General features: G+C 31.7%; 1 protein-coding gene across 3 annotated transcripts in view; it reads right to left on the bottom strand.

Moving 5' to 3' along the window:
* The window catches only part of Mhcl (Myosin heavy chain-like), a 168,539-nt gene extending 157,000 nt beyond the window's left edge, over nucleotides 1-11,539 (bottom strand). For 2 of the 3 annotated variants that reach the window (XR_015810565.1, XM_088191288.1), the window contains exons 1-2: nucleotides 11,360-11,539; nucleotides 3,645-3,943 (exon numbers count right to left, since the gene is read on the bottom strand). Coding sequence is in view for 1 of the 3 variants with exons in the window: in XM_088191288.1 (XP_088047414.1) it covers nucleotides 3,645-3,809 (165 nt within the window). In the remaining 2 variants the exon portion in view is untranslated. The remainder of the gene's footprint in view (nucleotides 1-3,644; nucleotides 3,944-11,359) is intronic. The other variant, XM_088191291.1, reaches the window with a different exon arrangement.
* Nucleotides 11,540-13,155: the final 1,616 nt, after the last annotated feature.

Below are 13,155 nucleotides of genomic sequence, written 5' to 3' on the forward strand. Positions count from 1 at the left end.
TTCGACAAACAACTTTCATTTTCAACTATTATAATAGAACGTACCATACACAAAGCTCAAACAAAATTATCTTTAAAATATATTTTGGTCGGATCGGAGAAATTATTGATCAATATGTCTTAAATAAATAAATAATAAAATATAAAACATAAAAATGAATAAGGCGAAGCAAACTAGTACATATTTAATTTAAAGGTGTATAAATAAACATTAATAATATTTCATAAGTAAATTCAATAAATATAAAAATCAATTATGTTTAAATATTTATATATAATACATGGTATGTAAATATGTACATACATATGAATTATGTATATGCAGGGCTTTTTTGTCATGTAACGCGGTGGAACTTTTTTACAGTATTTTTAATGTTTAAAAAACAATCTGCATATCATTTCATTTTTTTTATTTTTACATAAATATTACGTAATTATTTTCATTTTACTTATTTTCAAGTGTAAAAGTTTAACCCCAAGTTTAAAAATGAAAGAAAAATTCGGTTAATTCTCAACGCCGGTCCCACTAAAAAAAGACCACAACAATAACAGAAACGACGACAGAAAATATGGAAATACTGGTATGATAAGAAGCTATGTAAAGTATGAATAAAAAAAAAGAAATATAAGAAGCTACAATTGAAGCCCTCCTATTGACCCAAATTCGGTTTGAATTCACTTTGATCAATACACTCAATCAATAAATTTTGAAATAAATAAATCTCTTATAAAATTTTTTTTTAATTTTTTATGCGCTTCGTGGCATAGGAAAAGCTGCTTTTAATTTAATATAAATTATATTTGAATTTAAATTTTTATAGTAAAACGCTTAACAAGAAGTGAGCTCTACCACCATTTTTTGGAGGTCCCCTCAAAAAAAATTGTATATAATGATTTATAAATTTGTGTGTATTTTTATTTAATTTTATATTAAAATAATGTAATTAATTTTATATTAAAATTCGAGATAAAAGACAAAAATATTGAAAATTCATACTAATTTATGTTTGGAACAAGTCGAGGCAGAATTATTTCGCAATATTATTTTTCAAAAATAGTATATGAAGAACTGTAATTCAAAAATAAGTATGAGATTTTAAGATTATTAAGTATATTAAATAAAACAAATTAATAAATTATTAAATATATAATTATGAATTATTTCATTGCAATAATCTACAAAAAGAGGCATTTCAGTTTGATTAAATAACATACTTAAATTTATCATTAATTTTTCTTTTAATATATGTTATAATCGTATGGTTCTTAAAACATAAAGGGGTAGTTTTAATCTGTTAGAAAATTTCTAAAAACAGTCAATTAATTTGCATCAAAACACATTAAAAAATTATAAATATTTTAAAACACTTCGCCAAAAATAATAATAAACACACTTCTCACAAGCAAATTTTACCCAGTTACCGGCGCGTATTAAAAAGAACCGAGTACCCTGTCATTTTTGACGGGTACCCAGTTATTTTAATTTCAATATAATACTTGATTTCTCCATATGAAATATATATCTCACACAATTTTCAAGATGCATAATTTTCCGGCTATTTTTTTATTTTGCAAACCCCATTTAGAGATTAAATGGGTAGTGGGAGCGGAGCGGTGTATCGAAAAGAGACAGACCATCCCTATTAAACAGTCCGAAAGTATTGTTTCACAATGCAAGTTTAATGACACATTTCGTTTCGGTATCCTCAAACAAAAAAAAAATGCGAGTACTTGAAAAAATACACACGGGATAATAGGGGGACGGTCGTACACAAAAAACGACATTTAAGTATATTGTTATTATTTACCGATGCCTTGATCGCTTGTTATCCATCGGTTTATGGATAGTTCTTTAGCAAGAGATGTGAACAGATTTTTTTAAATAATGTTGATGTCAATTATAATGATAAATAAAATAAAAACTGAATATGGCCCACCACTATAGAACTAAGCCAAATGTCAATTTTGACAGTTGCGAAACGTCACGTATATTGAAGGGTCCAATTTTTTTATTCCCGTAAATCGTAGCAATAATGTTGCCGTTTAAAATAGTGGTCCATGTAGTTAACCCTTTATCAGGTCGCGTAACTGATGCTGGAGATTGACATATATATTGTAATTTAATGAAATAAAATAGTTATTAACTATAATAAGTTTTTCATGTAGCTGTTGAACTAGTTATGTGCAAGCGAGCGGCAGCAATGAATCGTTGGTCAGAACAGTGAACACCCAATGAATAACTACTTGCAACGAATTATGGGGTGTTCACTGTTCTGATCAACGCTCGCTCGCTTGTACTAAACCTGTTAATAAAATACATATAAAAAATAGTTCTAGGCTATTTTGGCATTCTAAATGAAGATGAACACCACTGTAGTTAATGAACGATTTATTTTTTACAATGAAATGACATTTGATATAGTTACGAAAAACACCACCTGAGAGCTACTACCTACTTTGCTCAAAGCACGAAATAAGCAAAAACAATTCCTGCCCAATTCCTGGAACCGGCAGATAATTTGCCTAATTCATGAATGAAGCAACGGGCTTGCACTTTTCATTATTTGGACATTTTTTTTATCTATTTCACTTAATAAGCAATTTCTAGGATTTCGTGTATCAATATAAACCTAAAATTGCTATAATCAAATATTATTTCGCCAATATTTATTTTCAACTATTAGTAGTCATTCAAAGATGTATTTAAAAAAAACTATGAGATAAAAAATATGAATATAATGAGAAGTAAAAAATTCAAGGTTTAATATTTATAATCATTTTATTTTGATTATAAAATTAGTTTCATTTAAATAATAAGGAAGTTAAAAATTATGTTGCATTTTTAAACGTGATTTTTATAAGAATCTTCAATCATATTGAATATATTATTTTTGGGATTACGTGTGCCATGCTAAGCCGTTTCCAGAAAAAAAGATAGGGGATGACTCAACGCTGAAAATTTCGATAAGTTATCGAAATCATGAAATTTTAAGATAAATAAAAACAAAAATAAATTCATTTTTGTTTTGAATATGATATTTTTTCTTTTGTATTTATTATTTATTTAAAAAATATTAATTAAAGGTAATAATTTAAAGCAAATAATAATTATATATTGAATTTTACAGTTTTTAAATAATTTTGTATGCATAATATTGTACATAATAACTAGGGGGACCAGACGTCTAAAATTTTGTCCTAAAATTGCCGAGGTGACTTTTTTTAGAATGAATAAAATAACGAACTATTTGTAGTACAGAATTTCAGGCAAATCAGCACACTTAGCGAATCAATGAAACAACAGTTGGAAAGAGGTACGTGAATTTTTGCAAGGTCGTGTTTTAACTGTTCATCTATTTTTTCTTCAGAAAGAGCAACTAATTTACAACAAAACTTTTCTATTTCGGAGAAGTTGGCGTTCTTTTTATTGTCACGCGACCTTGAATCTCGCGGATAGGCCGCCTTAACGGGGCTTCGAAAGACCAACGAAACATTTAGATGACATGGAAATACTTGTGTGTCGATAAAATCATGTATTCATTGTGCCTTTTTGTACCAATTGTCATTTATGGTATCCATATAAAAACAAAAATAATACTACACTATTATTTATCAATTAACTGATACTCTAAATGCTTCATTCACCTCGTCTATCCGCAGCATATCTTCGGCGGTCAGCACGCCCCTCTCCCTCTTCTGCTTCTCCTTCCTCTCTTTCTTCTCCTTCTTTCTCCTCTCTTTATCCTCTTTGTCGGCGGCCTCCTCGCCGCCGCCGACCGCCACTCCTGCCTTCTTCATGAAGTTGAACATGGCGGTGAACACTCACACAAGAAACACTAGGATCACTAAGAAGACTACCATAGAATATACATATAAAACAACAAAGCTTCTCAACAACGGAAGAATTACACTAGCACACAACTGTCGAACGAGCGCATAGTAATCTGAAACAAAAACAAAAATAAACATTATTATATATACGTATATAATTTTTAAAAAATTATCACAGGATGTGGTTCGCGACAGGACATCGGTTTTATTTTTTATTATATATAATATATGTATTATAATTTATAAGCTCTTAAATTCTTTCCAAATCCATCGAATTACGGAGAAAGAGCAAATCTGCTCGATCCCAAATACGATGGATGATGAGAGTCACGACCTCTGTTACCGTGACGGTATAAAGTTACGCAATACGGTTACTTTCGTGACTGTCGATCGTAACAATGTAATATTGCGGTGTGACGTCACACGATATTGCGCGAAAATATTCGATAATCGGCGTTGCAGAGAGAAAAAATGCGTTTGCGTTCGAACGATTGCGAAACGAATGACTGTGCGAATTGGTTCAATCTCAAAGATAGTAAAAGTGAGGAAGTGTTTTTTACTCTTATTAAAAAGATACAATGCAGACTAGGTATCAGTAGCATTATAATGATTGCAACAACAACTGTAATTAGATATCTCATTCTTAACAAATTAATTTATAAACACTTATTATTGTTATTGCCAACCATGACAACTAGTACAAAGAATAATTAATCGCTAAGAAAAAAAGATTAAAAATAACAATATCGTTGGTGATTACAAAGATATAGCATAGCAAAGTATATTTAAAATATAAATTACAAAGTATTTAACTTCAAAATTTCAAGCCCAATGGGAGGGATACGACAAGGATGAATTCTTTCGCCGATATATAGAATATATGCTAAGTATACAATCAAGCAACTCCTCGAAGTCTGATATGGCAATGTAAATGCAGCTTTGATAGCTGAAAGCTAAGAATAAATAGACGCAATACTGCAAAGAATTAGAAAATTAAGTAATTTATTATGATTCAAGATTACACAGAATTTTCGGTTAGCAGAGAGAACAGGCCATTAAAAAGTCCCCGAGTCTTTCAAAAATGATCTACAAAAATATACTACAGATATTTAAATATGATCAAGAAGTATAAATAGAAATATTGTTAACGAGCTAAAATCAGAAGCAATAAAGAAATAAATTATAGGACCCTTAAGTTGCCAAAATCCGATATATCGGCTTTAGCTAATTGGCAGAAAATGCAAGATCATTGAAGTTATATTTTAAATATATTGTAGTGTTTTGTTCAGGGGCAGATAATATATTGTCCGAACATACATTTTTTTATTAAATATTAGATATATATTTAGATAGTGGTCCCAAAAAGCTTGGTAACGAAAGGGTTAGTGGCGCACTTTTAACAAACTTATGTATTTTGTAAAGAAAAAATTGGTTACAATAAAATTAATTATAACTATTGGAAATTCTTAGTTGATTCAGTGATAAGATTATTTTTAAGATAAGATTCCACCATCGTTAATATTATGCTGATACATCCGGTTGACTTTGTATATTTATTAACATATTCATTAATTTGTATTAATATAATTGAAACAGAAACCGCAAAATCATGATAATTATGACAAATTGTCATATATGCATTAAATAATTTCACTGACCTATGTATAACTAAGTTTTTAACTTAAGAATAAATATTTACAACCAGTACGATAGACTAGTGGTATAAATAGTGATTAATTCCGGAAAGACCGGTGCTTTTCAATTTCAATCGTGTCTGCGAGATTGGAATTAGTATTTACATAGGCCTGCGATGTCTTAAATGTAAATAGTGATTTATATAGTTTTTCATGTTCTAATTATTGTATAAATAATGAAAAAAATCGATTACGTACAGTTTCTTCACAAATCATACTTCCAATTTTGACATTTAACGGAATGAAAAGTACAGTAAAACGGTTTTTATGTACAATACATACATGTTTATGATATATATTAAATAAGTATTTAAGGTGTATTAGCACTTCAAAAGAGAGTACAAATCAGTATCAAAAGCATTTGCACCCAAACTGGTTGAACTTAGCATAATTACAACAATAAAACTATTAAAAACTAGTTTAAACCAGTCCACTTGATGCTTATCTGTTTTCCCATCCCCCACACATTTCCCGTTCTATCTCAGTGTCTCTTCGGTCCCTTCGTCCATCATAAATGAACAATTTTTGGCGACATAAAAGTAATATCGATGATAGTTGGTTAGCATAGTGGTTATACCAAATTCTCGTGTTTTCTGTGCAAATGAGACAGCTGTGCCAGAGAGCAGAATTAGATCAAGAAAGTATGGTCAATCATAAATACAGCCTGGAATTAAAAAACATTGAGAGAGAATGCCTTATTGATCTGAAAAAAGTTCTACTTCCACCACTTCACTTAAGTTAGGCCCGATGAAACAATTTGTCAAAGTTTTGCCAAAAGAAAGAGAATGTTAAAGTATCTCTGTGACCAATTCCCTTGTTTGTCATAGACTTTTTTGTTGGACTCGACATCAGAAAACTTATGAAGGATGAAAATTTCGAAACAGAATGAGGCGTGGAAAGCATTTGTACTTGTAACCGGCTTTTTTTTAAATAAAAATAGTCAAACTATAAGTATATCGTTAAAGATATGTTGAAAAAAATCAAGATCTTGGGCTGTATCATGAGTTCATATTTAGGTGCAGTAAGCGAGAAGCAAGGTGAAAAATTTCACCATGACACAAAGATAATGGGAATCCGATACCAAGAAAGATAGAATGTGAAAATGATCGCAGACTATTGCTGGGTGTTGAAAAGGGATGATCCGCAGCAAGTTTACAAAAGGAAAAATAAGTTTTGAAGGAAAGAGAAAACGTTGCAATAAGGACTTGTACATTTTCTTGTATGTATTGGAAACATTCTTAAGGATTTTAGTTTCCATATTTGCGTATTTTTAATATATATATTAAGTGGCAATATAAACATAAGTATCTTAAAATTGCAATTTGTGTCATTTTTTATTATTTTTTTTGTGATTGAAAAAAATGGATGTCACATTTAGAATTAGCACTAAAAATTTCATAAAAATGAGTTATCTACACTAAAACAATTTTTAAAAAGTAGTTTATCGCGATTTGCGCTCTGTATGATACACTCATTTGTAACGTGCTCGTTTTTTTTATTATTAGAACCAGAAATAAAAATTGCATATAACTAAAACCATTAGCAAAAATAGTTTTTCGCAGGCCTGTGTTATTATTTAATTATAATTTCGATCGATAGCCACAGATTAGGTTTTCCTAGATTTTCCTAATCTAGCGAATGTGATGAATAATCAAAATAAAATCGAGCTAAGTCGTACATAATGGCACATATTGCTTATAAGCTGTAATAATATATTACAATAAGCAATATATATCACTGATTCTCACTACTTTCTTAGTAGTTGTTGGTTGTTTTTTTTTCATTGTAACGAATTTGGCTGACGCCTATCATGCTGCATCAGAAGCTTTACAATTAAAATTAAAAAATAAACTACACTTCCATAGTTGCTGGATTTACGCAACACAGAACAAATTCTCTTGCTCAACTGGTAGAATAAGCCAAGATGGTTAGTCAGCTGCATATTTAAACACGAATAGCATAAAATTAGCTTTCAAATAAAGCTAATACTATGGTCTTAACTACGATTTTCATGTATTTTATTCCATTTTAAAGTTTATGATACATAATAATATAAAAACCTGATGTCATTTTTTATATATTTATGTAGATCAATATATGAAATTTGTCACATAGACTCCATAAATCTAATAAGGAATAATTAAAGAGGTTTCTCAAATGCGTCACTAGTCTAGACAGAGCATTTTAATCGTTACTATTCTACTTAAATTCCCGGGTAGTAGTGTCACCAGGTGTTTTTTCACGAATCCAAGCGTGCGCGTCGACCTTAATATTATTTTTTTCGAAACGAATTCCGTCACTCGCGCACGCCAGTATTTACCGTAGTACTCGCCGGTACATGGTGATGAATACAAAAAAGTGTCGAGTAACGGTAACGAATAATTAAAAAAAAAGAAGAGCCGGCCGCGCCTTTGCGAAAATAATAGTAAAAACGAAACGGAGTTTCTTATAGCGCAATAGGAATATTAACACCTGTCGCGAAATATAAATAAACAGCTGCGAATGTTGACAAGCGCTGAGAGGGCGTGACGCTGCGAAATCTCGCGCGAAAACTGCAATTTAACCCTTTTGGAGTCGAACTGTCGAAATTTTCACAACGCAAGAAAAAGTAATAGTATGTCAAATAAAAAATAACTACAAGATGGATTTAAGTTGTAAAGAAGATTTTTATCCAAAATGTCCAGTAGCTCAATATATTATTTGTACTATGTTTAGATCTAAAGATTAACAATAAATATTATAATATATAATAAAAATTGTTATTTAATATGCTAACATTCAAGTCACTCACCTCTCCATAAAAAAATAGTATATATTAATATTTACATATAAATTGAAACATATGTATATTCAAAATTATAAATACGAATTCAGATATGTGACGGAATACGAATTTTACACGAGATCTAATCACGAATCATAAGCATGACATACAATGTGTTAAATGACAAACATTATGTCATGACAATGACCATTCGTGTATTGACTGAATTTCCAACTCTGATGAATATTAATAAGTCGAATGGTTCACGTACACTTTATACCGTGAAGATGTTAAAATTCTTGTGCAAATGAAAAGTACCATCCATATTTATATGCTTATTGTACATATACATACATATATTATAGGCCCATGTACAAATTCAGAAGAGGGATAAATGAACATGTAAATTTTGCATATAAATTAATTATTGGGTCGGAGTTTGGATCTGTGAGCACATAATTCGTACGAGTGTATGCGCTGTCCACTTCCGCCGGAAGCGTCGATCGTGGAACTTCCTCAGTTCCCAGCTGAACCAATTCTGAGCCGGTCATCCTTTAATGGCCACATGAAACACTTTCACATGTGAGAACTTGTATTTTGGTAACCATTGCTTATATTAAATTTTCAAAATATACTTAAAAGAGCAAAAACTACATATCGGTGATAACCAAACTTTCTCTAACTGACTGTGTTAACGCAAATATAGTATAGTGTGAATTATTTTGTTATCGAATTATATGATATTATGTATGTACTAAAATAATACAATATATTAATTACCAGACTAAGCCCTCGACACGATATTCGCAACTCGCAGAAAAGCAACAATTAGTTTAAGTTTAAAACGGAATTTTTCATTTAACTACTTTTTTTCCCGCGAAAACAAAAAATAGAATAAGGTCACAGCTAAAGTCAGTTGACGTGTAGCTCGTTTATAAATTAATAAAGGAAAGCCATTTGATAGATCAAATGGATCAGATCAGTTTTTTCTGTGAGAACAGTTTTTAGAAGGCTTGAGCACATTGTGAGTAACATCAATAGACAATTAAATAGCGAATGTTTTTTTTTTGCTTAGTCCAGCGGTTACCAAACATTTTTGATTCTCGACGCCTTTGCGGAATCCAGATTTTCCCAAGGCACCCTATGTCAAGCGAAATAACGAATATTTTTTATAATAAATATTAATAGTAAATACGTATTTTTAAAGGGTTCTGCAAACAGTTGGTTTACCAGTTTGTACCACATTATTTATTCGAGGTATCGAGGCAATGTTTCAAGTGACTGAAGAATTAGTTTCTATGAATAGTCTGCATGGATCAACTACAGACAAAAATATTCTTAATAAAGTTAAAAAACGATAATAAACTATATTCTAAAGTGAAATTCACTAAAATGTGTCACATACAATGGTGGTAAAAATTTACGCGAAACAGCAAGTACTATCACCTTAATCTATCATGATTTATTGAACCAGTTGTGTCAGCGTTGAACTTTATTTGCTCTCATAAACTTAACCGTCGTCAGTTCCATGACATTTTTTTATCAGAAATGCATAAGGTCGAATATCCTGCTCTACCATACAGCAGTTCGTTAGCTCAGTCAAAGTAGTTTTATAGAGATTTTTTGAACTCAAAGGGGCGATTCAAATTTTTTAAACGAAATACCGGCACTCGGCTATTAATATCGAATACTAAATGGCTTAGGAAATTAGCCTTTGCTGATATTTGCAGCAATTGAATTTCTTAACGAATTTAACTTTAAATACAAGAAAATACAGAGCTTATATACGATTTAGCATAACAAAAAAGCACAACTGTAGATTCTGCAGTGATACATCGGATAAAAGGAGTACATGCGTTGTTGAAATACAAGTCTTTGGTTTTTAGATTTAGTATAATAGAAATTTAAAAACATTCCACTACAAATATTCTAATAAGGAATTGTTAAATAAAACTATCAATTCTAATATTCAAATTGGAAATATAGAAGGAGTCTATTTTTGAGAAGATTCGCTTCTCGCTTAATGGATATTTGCAGTGATTTATATAATTAAAAATATTTATATTTTGAATTGAAAGTAAAATGATACATTAACAAATGTGCATGATTTTACCTTTAAGTCAATATAATTCATGTACATATTTTATGCATAATACTGTCAAATTCAATAGTATCATATGTTACGAACGTTTTGGCACAACTCTCACAAGTCTCAGCATCACCAACGTCACGATGACGTCTAGAAATTGCTCCACAACTTAACGTTCACATAAAACACATAATGAAAGACAAATCGTTCGGCGCAAAACGGCACCGATTATGCAAAACTCATAGGAAACGTAACTAACGTGGGAAAATACATACAAATACATAACACACGCGAACAGCCGCAGTTTGAGAGCCTGCGCGTTTTTAAACAGGCTTTACTGTTATGCGGAGTTCGCCACTCGGACAGGGAATGCGGACAAATTAGATTAGTGGCGAATAAAACGCAATATTATTCTCTACTCGCGTGTAACACTAGCCTAAATATACGAACGTAAAAGAGTCGTTATACTGCACAAGTAGCGCCTTTAAACGATAATACTTACGTACGCACTATCTTATCGGGAGTTTATTATTTACTTTTCAGATATATACGACGGATACGAAAAAATGTCACAAATCGTTAAATGTCACATAAACGTCACTTTATTAAAAATGGCCGATTGTCAAATGTTTTGGTCGCGGCAAAATTATAATCGTCCATATTCATACACATAAATATTTTTAACTTATTATTACTCAAATGTTTATCAATAAAGCATAACATTTTTATTATTATTATGGAAAAACAAATAAATTCAAATGAATCGAATGATTTATCAAAACAAAAGAAAAAACAACATTTTTTTATTAACAATTCAACATAGCGGAACGTAAAAGTTGGTTTTAACAAAATTTAAATTGTCCGTATTTTAATGATTTTATTGTTTATAAAAAATGAGTACGAACCGAGCGAAATAGAGCTAGATATTTTTTCTACTATATGTATAGGTAAAGCCTGAGATTAGAGAAGAAAATTTAGTTACCTGCTTATCACGAAAATATTCCAATCAAGGCTCGCGGACGCACAATGCACGCACAGACACAACACTGATTGCGGTTATCACAGATTCACTCGCGATCGACATCGCGACGCGTGACGCGCGACGCCTCGCCGCCACCCGGCCCGTTTGACAGATCGACCGAGTAAACACTCACTCGTCGTTGTGTTGCCATGTGTAAGCATTCTTGAGCTAAACGGAACATTTTTAAAACATAATGTTGCGATTTGCGACCATTGACGCTAATTTTATTAACGTTTTCAAATTTCTAATATTGTGGTAATTTCAAATAAAATTAAAATTAAGTATCTAAAAAATATTACAATATTTAATAATTAAGATTATTTTAATTGGTTTATAATTTTTCGTAAAACACCATAATTGCAGTGGCTGGCATCTTTCTAAGAGGAAGTAAACTCTGTGAACAACCAACCGAGGTAGCGTCCCTTGGACTATCAGTGACGAGCAAAGCATTGCATTTCAACACCAGTTGGACATTAAGGGCTCGGCCCTTAGGGACCGAGGGCTATAGGTGGAACTGAGGCATCACATAAAGTGATGTACAAAGATGAAGCGAGGAAATGCAATAGCATGCAAAGCTAATGCTATGCGAATGCACTGCAACAGATTTGCAGGTGGTCAGGAGAGCGTTTCCCAAAAGCACTCGAGAGAAATACTACTGAGACTCTAACAAATAATGTAATGCTATGGAGGGTGGATCCCACTCATCCGGCCCTTAAAATCCTGATGCCGCCCATTGGGTTGGTCTCGTAGGGATCTTGTACTGGTAATGGCAGTGGTTCTTGCAATGGAATGAGTAGCACAAGGTTTCTCTCTGACCCAAAGGCTCGAGGGAAACGACTACTTTCAGGGACGGCCCTAGCTTAATTAGCGCCTCAGAAAAAAATAACGTTTTCCTTCACTACATATATTATAAACCCATTACATAGAAAGCACAAGCTGATATACATACATTAATATATAAAAATCAAATACTACTTCACCATAAATTAGGAAGCATTTAATAAATTTACGTATGACATAAAATATATAGCAGCGAAAATAACATTATAGTAGCAACAGACTATATAATTTACCTGTAGGTAATTCATAATAAAAAATGTGCATAGTAGAGCGACAAGGTGCATAGGGTAAAATATATGATTAGCATAAAACTATCAGTGAGTCGCTTTACTATTTATGAGGAAAGCCAAAAATAAATGTTTGTAAACAACTTTGCTGTGCTGGCATTATGCATATCCCAACAAATGTAAATGCAATCCCTTTTTATTAAATGTAAAGTTATAGTCTTTATATATCTAAAAAAAGGTAATAAACTATATTACAAATAGAAATTTTGTGACGGGAGGTGACAGGTGGCAATTAGATTATTGGGCTCACTTATCCGATGACGATGATGGTGTTTATAGGTGGGGGCGTCAGCTCTGCTTATAGGGCTCCAGGGGTGCCACTTCTAAGGGTTTGTGTAGGGCTCCATGAGGTGCGAGAGCGCAGCTTTCAGCGGTATTTAGTGTGCTTCGCTTCTAGTGGCGTGGGACACGCATTTTCATTTACAAAACTAGGAGGCACTCTGGTAACACTGATGTGATGGTGGCGGAGGGCGGCAAATTATTTTGGTGGACCTTGACGGAAAGATAACGGGCGGTGGTGTCTCGTTCATCGCTCACTCGTATATATTATCATGTGCTATAATTTGTAAATATTATATATAATACTTCAATAAAATAATACTAGTTTAGTGCACAGGTCTACTAGTTTGT

This window comes from Plectrocnemia conspersa, unplaced genomic scaffold (assembly GCF_051122295.1).
Source record: "Plectrocnemia conspersa isolate PC_06_02 unplaced genomic scaffold, ASM5112229v1 ptg000009l, whole genome shotgun sequence".
In the NCBI taxonomy this organism is placed as follows: Eukaryota; Metazoa; Arthropoda; class Insecta; order Trichoptera; family Polycentropodidae; genus Plectrocnemia; species Plectrocnemia conspersa.